Source organism: Podarcis melisellensis, assembly GCF_964234715.1.
Source record: "Podarcis melisellensis genome assembly, chromosome: 16".
In the NCBI taxonomy this organism is placed as follows: Eukaryota; Metazoa; Chordata; class Lepidosauria; order Squamata; family Lacertidae; genus Podarcis; species Podarcis melisellensis.
The window spans coordinates 23,960,064-23,972,508 of record NC_138533.1 but is presented as its reverse complement, the minus strand read 5'-3'; the positions used below and the strand labels follow the sequence as shown (position 1 = coordinate 23,972,508).

General features: G+C 46.1%; 1 protein-coding gene across 3 annotated transcripts; it reads right to left on the bottom strand.

The window, feature by feature from the left end:
- Window positions 1–43: 43 nt before the first annotated feature.
- LOC309359107 (synergin gamma-like) lies at window positions 44–11,516 on the bottom strand. 3 transcript variants are annotated; one of them, XM_081892588.1, is made up of 6 exons: window positions 11,441–11,516; window positions 8,748–8,802; window positions 5,159–5,255; window positions 3,639–3,799; window positions 2,238–2,351; window positions 44–689 (listed from the first exon to the last, which is right to left on the bottom strand). In XM_081892588.1, exons 1-6 carry the CDS (start codon window positions 11,476–11,478, stop codon window positions 579–581), a joined length of 576 nt encoding a protein of 191 aa, XP_081748714.1. In that variant the 5' UTR covers window positions 11,479–11,516; the 3' UTR covers window positions 44–578. The 3 variants fall into 3 exon arrangements, with proteins under 3 accessions (XP_081748714.1, XP_081748715.1, XP_081748716.1); XM_081892589.1 differs by lacking the exon at window positions 11,441–11,516 and adding an exon at window positions 9,952–10,094; XM_081892590.1 differs by lacking the exon at window positions 2,238–2,351.
- Window positions 11,517–12,445: the final 929 nt, after the last annotated feature.

Sequence of the window (12,445 nt, the reverse complement as noted above, 5' to 3'; positions counted from 1 at the left end):
GGCTGATAATAATTTCTATTAATTTTCAATTCCCATCCAATAACAAATTATAATACAATTGCTAATACCAATCTTTCAAATGCCGAATGATATATTGTAGTCCAAAACATCTAGCAGACGTTTGGTTGGGTGGGCAGAAAAGGTCATAGCAGATCTAAAAAGCTGTCACTTGAGGTAGAAGCTTCACCAACAACATCAATTGTGCAAAAAGATTCTGCATGGTCCCATTGATGCTCACAGAAATGAACCACCACTGATTTAGTCTGGATGCAAACCCACAGAATACAGATAGAGAAGTGCTCGAAATAAATTTGAAAACAGGTTGTTCCTGGGCACATTTTAAAGCATCCTAAAAAACAAGATTGTTTTGATGAACAGAAAGGCACAAGTCTGGTTTCACACAATCTTGTTTTGTCTCTCCAAAGATACTTCCCACCAGAAATGAAGCCTTGGGAGATGATTCTGTAGCCTTCCAAAAGTCTATGTCTGTGTCTCCAGATCTTCTTAACCTTCAAAGAAACTGATGACTGGAGTACATTCAGAAAGTTGTGGGCAGCGGGGGCGGGGGGGGGGGAGAATCACGTCCCTCCTGGCAAAGTGGCCTCCACACAGTTCAGCCAGAAATTGGCACAGCTGGCATGATAACAGCTACCTTCATACATAATAGGATCTGAGTTTCCAGAACTCACCTGAGAAGGCAAAGAAAAACAAATAAGGCCTTTTTGGTCATGGCTCCCTGTCTGCAGGATATCCTTCCCAGTGTAATCCACCTGAAACCTTCATTAAGATCTTTTCAACACCAGTTAGAGAATTGTGTTTTCCCCATGGCATCTCATAGACAAAGATGACGTTTTGTTAGTAGTGTGCTGCCAAAGCCTATTGTGGCTCTTAAGGGTGTTCTTCTGTTTTCATGCTGCAATGCATTTGTAACCCACAGAAGTGTGCCTGGCACTTTCATTCTTCAGCTTTCAGTAAACGCTGAAAATGCTCCTCTTTAAACAAGCCTTGAACACCTGAGATGTGAGTTTTCAGGACCCACCGTATTCTTCTGACTGTAATGTTTCAACAGTTTTTAATTCTGCATTTTAAGCTGATGTAACCCATCCTACACGCGGGTGGTGCTGTGGGTTAAACCACATAGCCTAGGACTTGCCGATTAGAAAGTCGGTGGTTCAAACCCCCGCGACAGGATGAGCTCCCATTGCTCGGTCCCTGCTCCTGCCAACATAGCAGTTTGAAAGCACCACAAAGTGCAAGTAGATAAACAGGTACCGTTCTGGTGGGAAGGTAAACGGCGTTTCCCTGCGCTGCTCTGGTTCGCCAGAAGTGGCTTAGTCATGCTGGCCACATGACCCGGAAGCTGTACGCCAGCTCCCTCGGCCAGTAAAGTGAGATGAGCGCCACAACCCCAGAGTCGGCCACGACCGGACCTACTGGTCAGGGGTCCCTTTTACCTTTAACCCACCCTGGGACCTGCCAGTGAAGGGAAGGCAATAAATTTAACTACAACTATTATAGTCATTTTTAAAATGTGGATAAAGGTAAAGGTAAAGGACCCCTGGACAGTTAAGTCCAGTCAAGGTGACTATGGGGTTGCGCCGCTCATCTCGCTTTCAGGCCAAGGGAGCCGGCATTTGCCCACAGACAGCTTTCCGCATGACTAAACCGCTTCTGGCGCAACGGGACACCGTGACGGAAACCAGAGCGCACGGAAACACAGTTTACCTTCCCGCCACAGTGGTACCTATTGATCTACTTGCACTGGCATGCTTTCAAACTGCTAGGTTGGCAGGAGCAGGGACAGAGCAACGGGAGCTCACTCTGTTGCGGGGATTCGAACCGCCAACCTTCTGATCGGTGAGCCCAAGAGGCTCAGTGGTTTAGACCACAGCACCTCCCGCGTCCCTTACATTTGGATAACAAGCAACTAAAATACTACTCCCAAATAGTAGTAGTCGTAATGGTGATAAGAATAGACATGCTTATAATACTCTTATCCCAACCTTTTTTCCCAAGGAGCTCAAGGCAGTGTACAAGGTCCTCCTCACTTAATCCCCACAACAACCTTGTGAGGTAGTTTGGCTGAAAGACAGCAACTAGCCCAAGCTTCATGGCTGAGTGGGGATTCAAACCCTGCTCTCCTAGGTCCCTAGTCTGGCACTTTTAACACCAGCATCTAGAGGACCGCAGATTCCCCATTCCATGTGTGAAACAAATTAAAAAACGAATAAGCTCACCTGGGGCTCCCGCTTCACCTCAGTTAGGCAAACCCCACAGACTGGTTCGGGTGCTACATCAGAAGCTGACAAGCGAGAGTCACTTTCACCAGACGGCTCCAGCAGGTTAACATTCTGTAAGCAAAGTCAACACAGGGGGGGGCACCCAAAGTGTCAGAACCTGGCTTTCTCTGCCCCACAGCCCAAATCTGCAACCCCAGGCACTTGGTCAAGGATCAGAACTCTGAAGAGGCATGCTGCCAGCCAGAGTAAGCAATGCTGAGAGAAGATGGTGAAGAAGGTTCATTGATTGAGCACTTGCTTTGCATGCAGAAGGTCCCAGGTTCAAACCCCACCATCTCCAGGTAGGGCTGGGAAAGACGCCCTGCCTGAAACCCCAGAGAGCTGCTGCCAGTCAGTGTAGACAGCACTGAGCTCAATGGACCAAGAGTCTGATTCAGCATAGTGAATGGCTGTAGGTCATTGGCAGAAGACCTGCTTTGCATGCAGAAGATCCTGGGTTCAATCTCAGAATTTCCAGGTTGGGTTGGGAATGTCCCCTTGCCTGAAACCCTGGAGAGCTGCTGCCAGTCAGTGTGGGCAATACTGAGCTAGATGGACCAGTACTTTAACGAAAGGCCATGTACCCAGAAGAACAGAATGATCTGATGGTGTGGACATTCCTGAGCTAGATGACCCAGTTCTGTTTGACAGCTTTCTATCTTCCTAAGGGACAAATAAATAAGCTGCTGCTTATTTCACTGCCAGAATGATGACACCATTTCCCAGAGTGCTATTGACCAATCCTCAGCAAGCCCTCCAAGTGTCCCAGTTTTGACAGCCCCAGGTTTACAGAAGCCATCCCAGTTTCTGATTGGATCCCAGAGTGTCCTGCTGTTCCTTAGGATGTCCCTGTTTTCATTGGAGAATTGTTGGAGGGTATGTAAACAAGCTGTCATCAAGAGAGAAACCCACCAAATAAGCTAAGCAGAGGGAGAGGTGGGGTCAGCACTAGCCCTTGCCTCCGGTGTTCTTCATGTATCCACTAAGACGTCCTTAAAGGTAAAGGGAACCCTGACCATTAGGTCCAGTCGTGGCCGACTCTGGGGTTGCAGCGCTCCTCTCGCTTTATTGGCCGAGGGAGCCGGCATACAGCTTCCGGGTCATGTGGCCAGCATGACTAAGCCGCTACTGGCAAACCAGAGCAGCACTCGGAAACACCGTTTACCTTCCTGCCGGAGTGGTACCTATTTATCTACTTGCACTTTGATGTGCTTTTGAACTGCTAGGTTGGCAGGAGCAGGGACCGAGCAACGGGAGCTCACCCCGTCACAGGGATTTGAACCGCCGACCTTCTGATTGACAAGTCCTAGGCTCTGTGATTTAGCCCACAGCGCCACCTGCGTCCCAAGACGTCCTTACCAGCATCTGGAATACAGAATGGCCAAATGCGAGAAAGGACAGGAGGTTGTTCCAGGCCAGATCCACCTTGCGCAGGCAATGCAGCAGGGCTTCGCTCTCCGCTCTCCGAGCTTTCATCCCTTCTTCCAAGCGCTTGGAGACCCGGTACACTTCCGACAACCCTGGATGCAAAAGAAGAAACAGCAAGGAAAGTCATCCTCTGCAACTGTTGGGATATAGATTTGCACGTGCACAAGCATAAACCGGTGGAGTGGGGTTACTTAGAAAAGAATTAGAGAGGGAGGAAATCACCTCTGAGGGTTCAAGTCACATATTGCAAGCCTTGCTGCGACAGCCACTTCCCAAAGGCCACTGTTTGGTGGGTGAGATCCAGCTTGCCTATTGGCAAATTTAAGCTGCCAGTGGTTCATCTAGGCTAGCATCCTGCTCTCACAGTGGGCAACCAGATGCCCATTATGGGATGTCCACAAGCAGGACCCAAGCACAAGAACCCTCTCTCCTCCTACGCAGCGGTGTAGCATTGGGGAGGGGCTACAGGGGCGGTTGCAAATTTGTTAGGGGAGCAAAATTTCATCACCTGGTGCTGTCTCAAGACAGCTGTGCAGAAAGGCAAAGGACCCCTGGACGGTTAAGTCCAGTCAAAGGCGACTATGGGGTTGCGGCACTCAGCTTGCTTTCAGGCCTAGAGAGCCAGTGTTTGATGCAGACAGCTTTCCAGGTCATGTGGCCAGCCTGACTAAACCGCTTCTGGCACAATGAATACCATGACATAAACCAGAGTGCACGGAAATGCTGTTTACCTTCCTGCCGCAGTGGTACCTATTTATCTACTTGCACTGGTGTGCTTTCAAACTGCTAGGTTGACAGGAGCTGGGACAGAGCAACGGGAGCTCACTCCGTCGCAGGGATTCAAATTACCAACCTTCTGATCAGCAAGCTCAAGAGTCTCAGTGGCTTAGACCACAACGCCACCCACATCCCTTTTTTCTTCTTCTTACAGCTGTGCACTTCCCTAGCTGGGGTCTAATGAAAATGGCTTCTCCATGCAAACCAGGAAGTGACCTCTCCAGTCAATGGAAATGACTCTTCTTATCTCTACAGCTGCAATCTCCAGCGAATGCAGCTGAATTTGCATGCATAGTCCATCTTTTCCCATCCATTTCCCTTCCTTCCTTCCACGTGGCCCCAGGCCTTGGCAACCCAAGCTAGGTCACTGCTCCTGAGCTTTCCAGCAGCTGTTATTCATTGTCTCCAACCATGAAGGCAGAGCATAGCCATTTGTTAGCCTTTTCCATGAATTTGTCTAATGTTTTTTAAAGCTATCCAAGTTTCTCAGTCCCCACTGCCTCCTGTGGCAGCGAGTTCCATAATTGTGTGAAGAACTACTGCCTTTTGTCTGTCTCAAATCTTCCAATAGTCAGCTTCACTGAACGGCCCCCCAAGTTCCGGAAAAGGGAGACCAATAGGCAGTAGAGGTTGTGACACTGGGCCTTTTTTATAGGCAGAAATCCATACCATACCCAGGATATATGCAGTCCCTGGTGGAGACAGAAGCACCTCGCTGCACACAGATGGCTGACTGATGCCTGCGAGGATTTCATTGGCATTGCTGAATACCTGCAGGGGAAAGAGGGAGAGAGATACTGCAACCAAAGTCCTTGGTATGTTCATCTCTGCACACCAGAGCTGGTTCACCAGCAACAGCAAACTCTGAAGTGCAGGCAGTCGTCACAGCAATCCAAACAGCAACACTCCTAAGACAATGCGACAAAAGTGAGCTTTTGAACCATGCAGGCATTGTAGTTTCTATTTTTATAATATTTTTAATTAATTTTAACATATAAATTATAAAATGTACCACAAAACTTATCATTTATACAATCTTTTTGGACTTCCATCAGCACCTCTGATGATCCACCGTTTTAACCACTTCTTATGCATTTCTTAACTTAAATTGCCTTTACATCTCTTAACAAATCATCCTCCCCCTTTTCCATTTTTACAATACTTCTAATAATACTCCTCACAAAACTTATTGCAACCCTACAAACGTCGTCTGTTCTTCGCAATTACTTTTCAGATAGTCCGTAAATTTACTCCAGTCTTCCGTGAATTTCTGGTCTCGCCGGTTTCAATCCTTCCTGTTAGTTTATCTAATTCTGCATAGTCCATTAACTTCATCCTCCATTCTTCAATCGTCAGTAACTCTTCTTGCTTCCATTTTTGGGCCAATAATATTCTTGCTGCTGCAGACATTGTAGTTTCAATAGAAAGTCAGCTTTCTCCCTCATTCCTGCATTGCTTAATATCCAACCCGATGAAGAGTTCTGCTGGACTCAGAAGCTTGCTAGCTACTGCATGACGTTTTTGCATCTTTAAAAATAAAGGTTTCTTTCTTTTTTCTTTTTTTCTCCCCAAAATGAAAGCGGCAGTTTTAGCCCTTAGCCACACATGCTAATACCCTGCCTCCTCTTCCTTGATTTCGGGTGCTTCCAGACAGCTGCCTGCTTTAGCAGTGGATCAAACATGCATATCAGCAGATTCAGCTTGTGCTACTGAAGTGGACTCTGGTGCACCAAACTCTCTTCTCCCTCAAAATAAAAATCACACTTTTTGCAGTAAGGAAAGTGACGAGGAAATGCATGGAAAAAGCATGGGGCAAGAATTGCTTGGTGCAACCTCTTATAACCACCCCACCAAAAAGTCAGAATGAACGCTCAGTAGAGAGGGTTGCCTGGAATCAATTTAGGGGCACTTTTCTCTAAGAAAAGTTAAATTTGCCTCCTTCCTTTAAGGCAACTGCCTTGAGGGCTAGAAGCTTTGCCAAAAGTGGGGAAAGCAATGAAGGTTTTCCCCCACTTTGTAAAGCAAGCTAGTTTCTGCTCTCTCTGGCACCGTCCTCCATCCTCTATTCAGTCAAGCAAGAAGCATTATCAGAATTCAAATGCCCATCCCAGCCAGCTAGATGGACCAATGGTCAGGTTCAACATTAGACAGATGGTTCATGGGGCAGGGTGTGTCCTGGGGAGAGTCTCAAGGGCCATATTATGATGATGATGATGATTATTATTATTATTAATGTCATATATATATATATTTCAAAGTGGTTTACAGCATATTAAAACATCAATACTGTAAAACAATCCAGAATCAAACATTTCTGAAGAAAGTCAAATAAAGAGTATGCAGTCAAAACAACAGCTGTGGGTTAAACCACAGAGCCTAGGACTTGCTGATCAGAAGGTCGGCGGTTCGAATCCCCGCGACAGGGTGAGCTCCCGTTGCTCAGTCCCTGCTCCTGCCAACCTAGCAGTTCGAAAGCACATCAAAGTGCAAGTAGATAAATAGGTACTGCTCCGGCGGGAAGGTAAACGGTGTTTCCGTGCGCTGCTCTGGTTCGCCAGAAGCGGCTTAGTCATGCTGGCCACATGACCCGGAAGCTGTACGCCGGCTCCCTCGGCCAATAAAGCGAGATGAGCGCCACAACCCCAGAGTCGGCCATGACTGGACCTAATGGTCAGGGCTCCCTTTACCTTTTTAAAATAGTATCCTAAAGTTTTCAAAATAAAACATTACAAAGGTGGTCAACTACAGAATACATATTTAACACAAACAAAGTTAACAACAACAACAAAAAGATTAAACTTTTTTTAAGAAACACAACAGGACTTAAGGGCCACATTCAGCCCCTGGTCCAGCACATTATTCAGAAACTGGTTTTGGGAAGAGCAAATATTTTGCCAAAGAAGAGTTGGAAAAGCAGTTTTATCCTGGCTGCATCTGTTGAATGTGCAGGAATTAAACAGAGATTTGAGGGAGGCTTTTAAAAAATCTTCTCTTAGGGCTTCAAGCACACCAAAAATTACTATTTCTCCAATCCATTGGTTCCAATATAAGATGATGAGTCCCTTCTCTCCCTCCAGACTTGACGCTTGCCGCAGGGAAGGAAAAACAATACACTTTTCAAACCAGAACCTGTGAGCAAAAACCAAAGTTATGCAACGCATAAAGAACGCTTCTTTGAAGGGCGCTGAGTCCCCAAGAGAATTGAAAAGAATCAAAGGGCTGACCCACATATGCAATTACTAAGTTCAACCAGCAGAGGGGGGAAGATGCCAAACACACAGCCAGGCAGTAAATAATAATAATCTTGCAATCAGTATTTGAAAGGGTTTTTTGTCCCAGAAGACTGATGGAGTGGAGAAAGGGACAAAGGACAGGAACGAGGAACGCAAAACAGGGCATAGGTTTAACTTGTAAGAATTGGAGAGAAGAAAGGCTCAAAAATGCCCATATAAGCCATACCGGGCTAAAAGGTAAAAAGGTAAAGGACCCCTGGATGGTTAAGTCCAGTCAAAGGCGACTATGGGGTTGTGGCACTCATCTCGCCTTCAGGCTGAGGGAGCCGGCGTTTGTCCACAGACAGCTTTCTGGGTCATGTGGGCAGCAGGACTAAACCGCTTCTGGCACAATGGGACACCGTGACGGAAACCAGAGCAGCGCACGGAAACTCCGTTTACCTTCCCGCCATGGCGGTACCTATTTATCTACTTGCACTGGTGTGCTTTCAAACTGCTAGGTTGGCAGGAGCTGGAGCCGAGCAACAGGAGCTCACCCTGTCACAGGGATTTGAACCACCGACCTTCCGATCGGCAAGCTCAAGTGGCTCAGTGGTTTAGACCACAGCGCTACCAGCGTCCCATACCTCCAGCTGTGTCCCCCCAGCTGTTTTGGACTACAATTTCCATCAGCCCCAGTCTGCACAGATGTTTATTGATTAGGCTTTTGCTGTTGTTTAACTGGGTCTCTTCTGAGGGTTATTCTATGGATTTTATTGTAATGTATTGGTATTTTCATCTGACTTTATGCTTTGTGTTCTGAAGTGGCTCTTTACACAGCAAGCAGTTAATCAATTGAATAAATAGTTGCCCGGAGCAGTTGGAGGGCACCAACTTATTTCCACAGGGTGGGGGAGAAGATATGCCTCTGCTTGTAGTGGCAGATCAATCACCATACCTGGGATGGTAGCCTACTAGCAAATTCAGAAGTGCAGGGTACCTTAATTATAGATATGAGAACATTGTGGCTAATAGCCACCAATAGCCTTACCTTATGGATCTGCTGCAAGCATCTCATCAGATGGGCAGCCTCAGAGTTCATCAGCCTTGACAGGAATGAGGAAGAAGTTAAGAGTAATGTAAACTGTAAGTGGTGGCGGGGTTTCACCGACCATTGCCCCTCTTCCTCCTGCCTCTGGCCATGGGCAGATTAACATAAAGTAAGTGTAGCAGCTGAATCTTTCCCCATTACTTTATCTCCATGTCAGGGAAAGCTTTGCCAGTGCATCTGTTGAAGACACTGGAGGAGTATGAGTTGTAGCTCAGTGGTAGAGCATCTGCCCTGTATGCTCTGCCACTTTTAAAACCATAAGGGCTAGAATCTTAATTCATTTTTAGGGGAAGGACGGTAGCTGAATGGTAGAGCATCTGCTTTGGACGCAGAAGGTCCTAGGTTCAAACCCCAAGGGCATCTCCCAGTAGGACTGGGAATGTCCCCTGTCTGAAACCCTGGAGAGTTGTTGCTGCTGCCAGTCAGTGTAGGCAATACTAAGCTAAATGGACCAGTACTTTAATGAAAGGCCATGTACCCAGAAGAACAGAATGATCAGATGATCTGGTTTTCCTGCAGTGAAAAGAAAACCCAAAAGAGTCCACTGGTACCTTTAAGACTTCATCTTGACAAAACAGGCAGTGGTCCATGAAAGTTTTTTTCTTACCCAGCAGGTTTGTTAAGCGTTCAAGGAAACACAGGAGCGTGGAGATAAAAAAACAGCCACTAATTCCCGCTGTTTGCAGCAGACAGGCAGCTGAAAGGTGTGCTTTCCCTTCGCTTCTAAACAGCCTGGCTGCTAACTTCACATCTGAGTGTTTAATGCAGTCTGTGCTCAACCTGGCAGTTTCCAGATGTTTTGGCCTGTCGTTCCCATCATCCCTGCCCGAGGGCTGGTGGGCACTGTAGTCCAAAACACCTGGAGAGCACCAGGTTGGGGAAGGTTGATGTAATCCTTCCACACCCAAAGGGGATAGATTTCTTGGATGCCAGAATGCAGCACTTACTGCTTTTTTAAAGACAAAACAAACAAACTATTAAGCACAGCTTCATGGGTTTTGAGCACAGCACACATCCTTATTGCTCTGAATTTCTCTCTCCAGCAACACACACACACACACACACACACCTGTCAGTCCACCTCAAAACAAAATCCACAGCTTCTTTAAACTCCTATAAAGTAGGAGAGAATCCCTTGACCTACCTGGAGAGAAAGGTAAGTCTTCTGCAGCTGGAATTCAAAGGTGTTTTCTGGATGAGATATGTGGGCAAGCAAACGACTTTATTCCTTTTCCAAAGGAAAAGTACTGAACAGGAACCTGGCTGATTCTTTACCGTCTACAGGAAGTTTGCTTTGTGCTACTCCAGAGTCAGCTGACAAACTCTGGATTCTGAGCGGGCAAGTTTTCCCACCTGAGCTCAATGTAATCTCCTGCGGCTCTCAGGCGCAGTGCAGAGTGAGAGTTTGCCACAACTCAATACTGTAAATTCATTCCTCTCGGGAAATTAAGGACAGATCCACACCATAAATTTAAAGCATAAGACTTCTCTCAAACAATTCTGGGAACTGTTGTTTGTTCAAAGTGTTGGAAACTCTAGCTCTGTGAGGAAACTAAAGTTCACAGGATTCTGTCAGGGAAAATCATGTGCTTTAAATATCTGTTGAATAACTGGAACACTTTAAAAAACAATGTAGTGTTTAAGGCTGCATTCTTAACCCTGCTTGACTGGAAGTAAGCTCTCTGAAGTGAATAGGACTTACTTTTGAGTAGACATTAGTTTAGGATTGCACTGTTAATGTTTCTCTTTGAAGAACTATAATATAGGCATGCTTATGTTACTGCTTTTTATATAAACTGCTTCAATATGTTTATTATATTAGGTTTATATAAATATAGGGTTGCCAACAAAGCATTCTGTCTTAAGCAATGGCAAGCATGATGTAATTAAGCAGGTAACACATTCTCTCCCTGCCAGGAAAAAACTCCCCTGCCTAAATTATTTGTGTTGCTCTGTCTGCTGTTAGAGGAGGAGGAGCACAGACAGGATGGAAAGGTGGCAACTTGGGCACAAGAATATAGACCAAAGAGCTCCACTGTGTTTACAGAAAGCCAGATGTCTTTTCCGACTAGCTGTAAGAATTCAGGCACACAGATAAGCAGCGAAAAAATATTTCCAAAATAGGAAAAGCCTCATATCACCATGTCCACCGTGTTCCGAAAAGCTAAAGCCAAGAATGCGTTTATCTGTTGCTGGTTTTTAACTCTTTTATTTTGCAGCTGTTTTCCGTAGTTTTTAACGTGCTTTTATTACATCATTTAATTTATTAAAAATTGTGTGCTACTTTGAGAATCCTTGTCCTTGAAGGCGATTTGTACAGGGTGTAGGAAAAGAAATAAGAACTACAAAACCTGGTGTAGCGTAGCAGGTTTGTTGGTACCTCCAGGTGATCAGTTTCTTGAGCATCGGATCCTGATTCGTTTTCAGGGAGGTTAGACGATGTTGGCTATTTATTTGTAGTGAGATCGCACGACGTTGGCTGTTTAACAAGATCCATTTTAATTTGTATGTTGGGTAGCTTAGATGACATTGCATCAAAACAAGGGTTTTCTCACCATTTCCAGTGCATTTCCCCACGATTTTCATTATTGCAAAAAGTCTAATCTTTTTGTCAGGAAGCGACTGAATCTCACCTGAAAACAGCAACAGTCTGAAAGCAGCCTCCATTCATCCAGAGATCTGAGTGCTAAACTGGGAGCTCTTTTAAATGACCCCTCTATTCAGCCTCCATCCTGACTTGTTTGAACAAAACTTTATAACATGGTGCTTTAAATGTACAGTGTTTACAAAGCCTCCCATTGCTCTGTGTGCGGCGGCTTTGGGGATCCCTTGCTCTAAATCTCTTGCCCACTTTCCATTTCCTTTTAGAGCTCCAATGCACTCGACTGCTGCATGCAGGACGGATGTCCGTCCCGTATGACATTACCTGCCATAAGGATCCTGCATACATTGAAAGGCACAGGAGCCCTGCTGGAGAAAGGTGACAAACCAGGAACAGAATGTTCCCCATGCCGTGCGGCTCCCGGGAGGGCGAGATCATGCCAAGACGTTAATCTTGTTAATCCAAATTGGGAGAGGGGGGAAGGGCGATAGGCAAGGGAGAATAAGCACCAAGCAATATTATTTCCCCTTTCGTTGCCTTCCTGGGCCCCTTACTGAAGGGTGGAAACCAGGGTCAATTAAAAATCTGTTTTAAACTGGGATGAAACTAAGCTCAAATATATAGCCAGTGGACAGCTCCTTATTGCCTCAGGAGCTCAGTAAGAAAACTGGCCAGATCCGCTGAGGGAAATCTGAGGAGGAGGAACAGATGGCCTAAGCCCTAAGACATATCGGTAGGCAAACTAAGGCCCGGGGGCCAGATTTGACCCAATCGCCTTCTAAATCCAGCCCGACGGTCCAGGAATCAGCGTTTTTTTACATGAGTAGAATGTGTGCTTTTATTTAAAATGCATCTCTGGGTTATTTGTGGGGCATAGGAATTCGTTCATTTCCCCCAAAAAAACATAGTCCGGCCTCCCACAAGGTCTGAGGGACAGCGGACCGGCCCCCTGCTGAAAAGGTTTGCTGACTCCTGGCCTAAGATGTGGCTTGATCTGCCGCCTCCATTTATTCCATACATTGGGGGGTGAGGAACC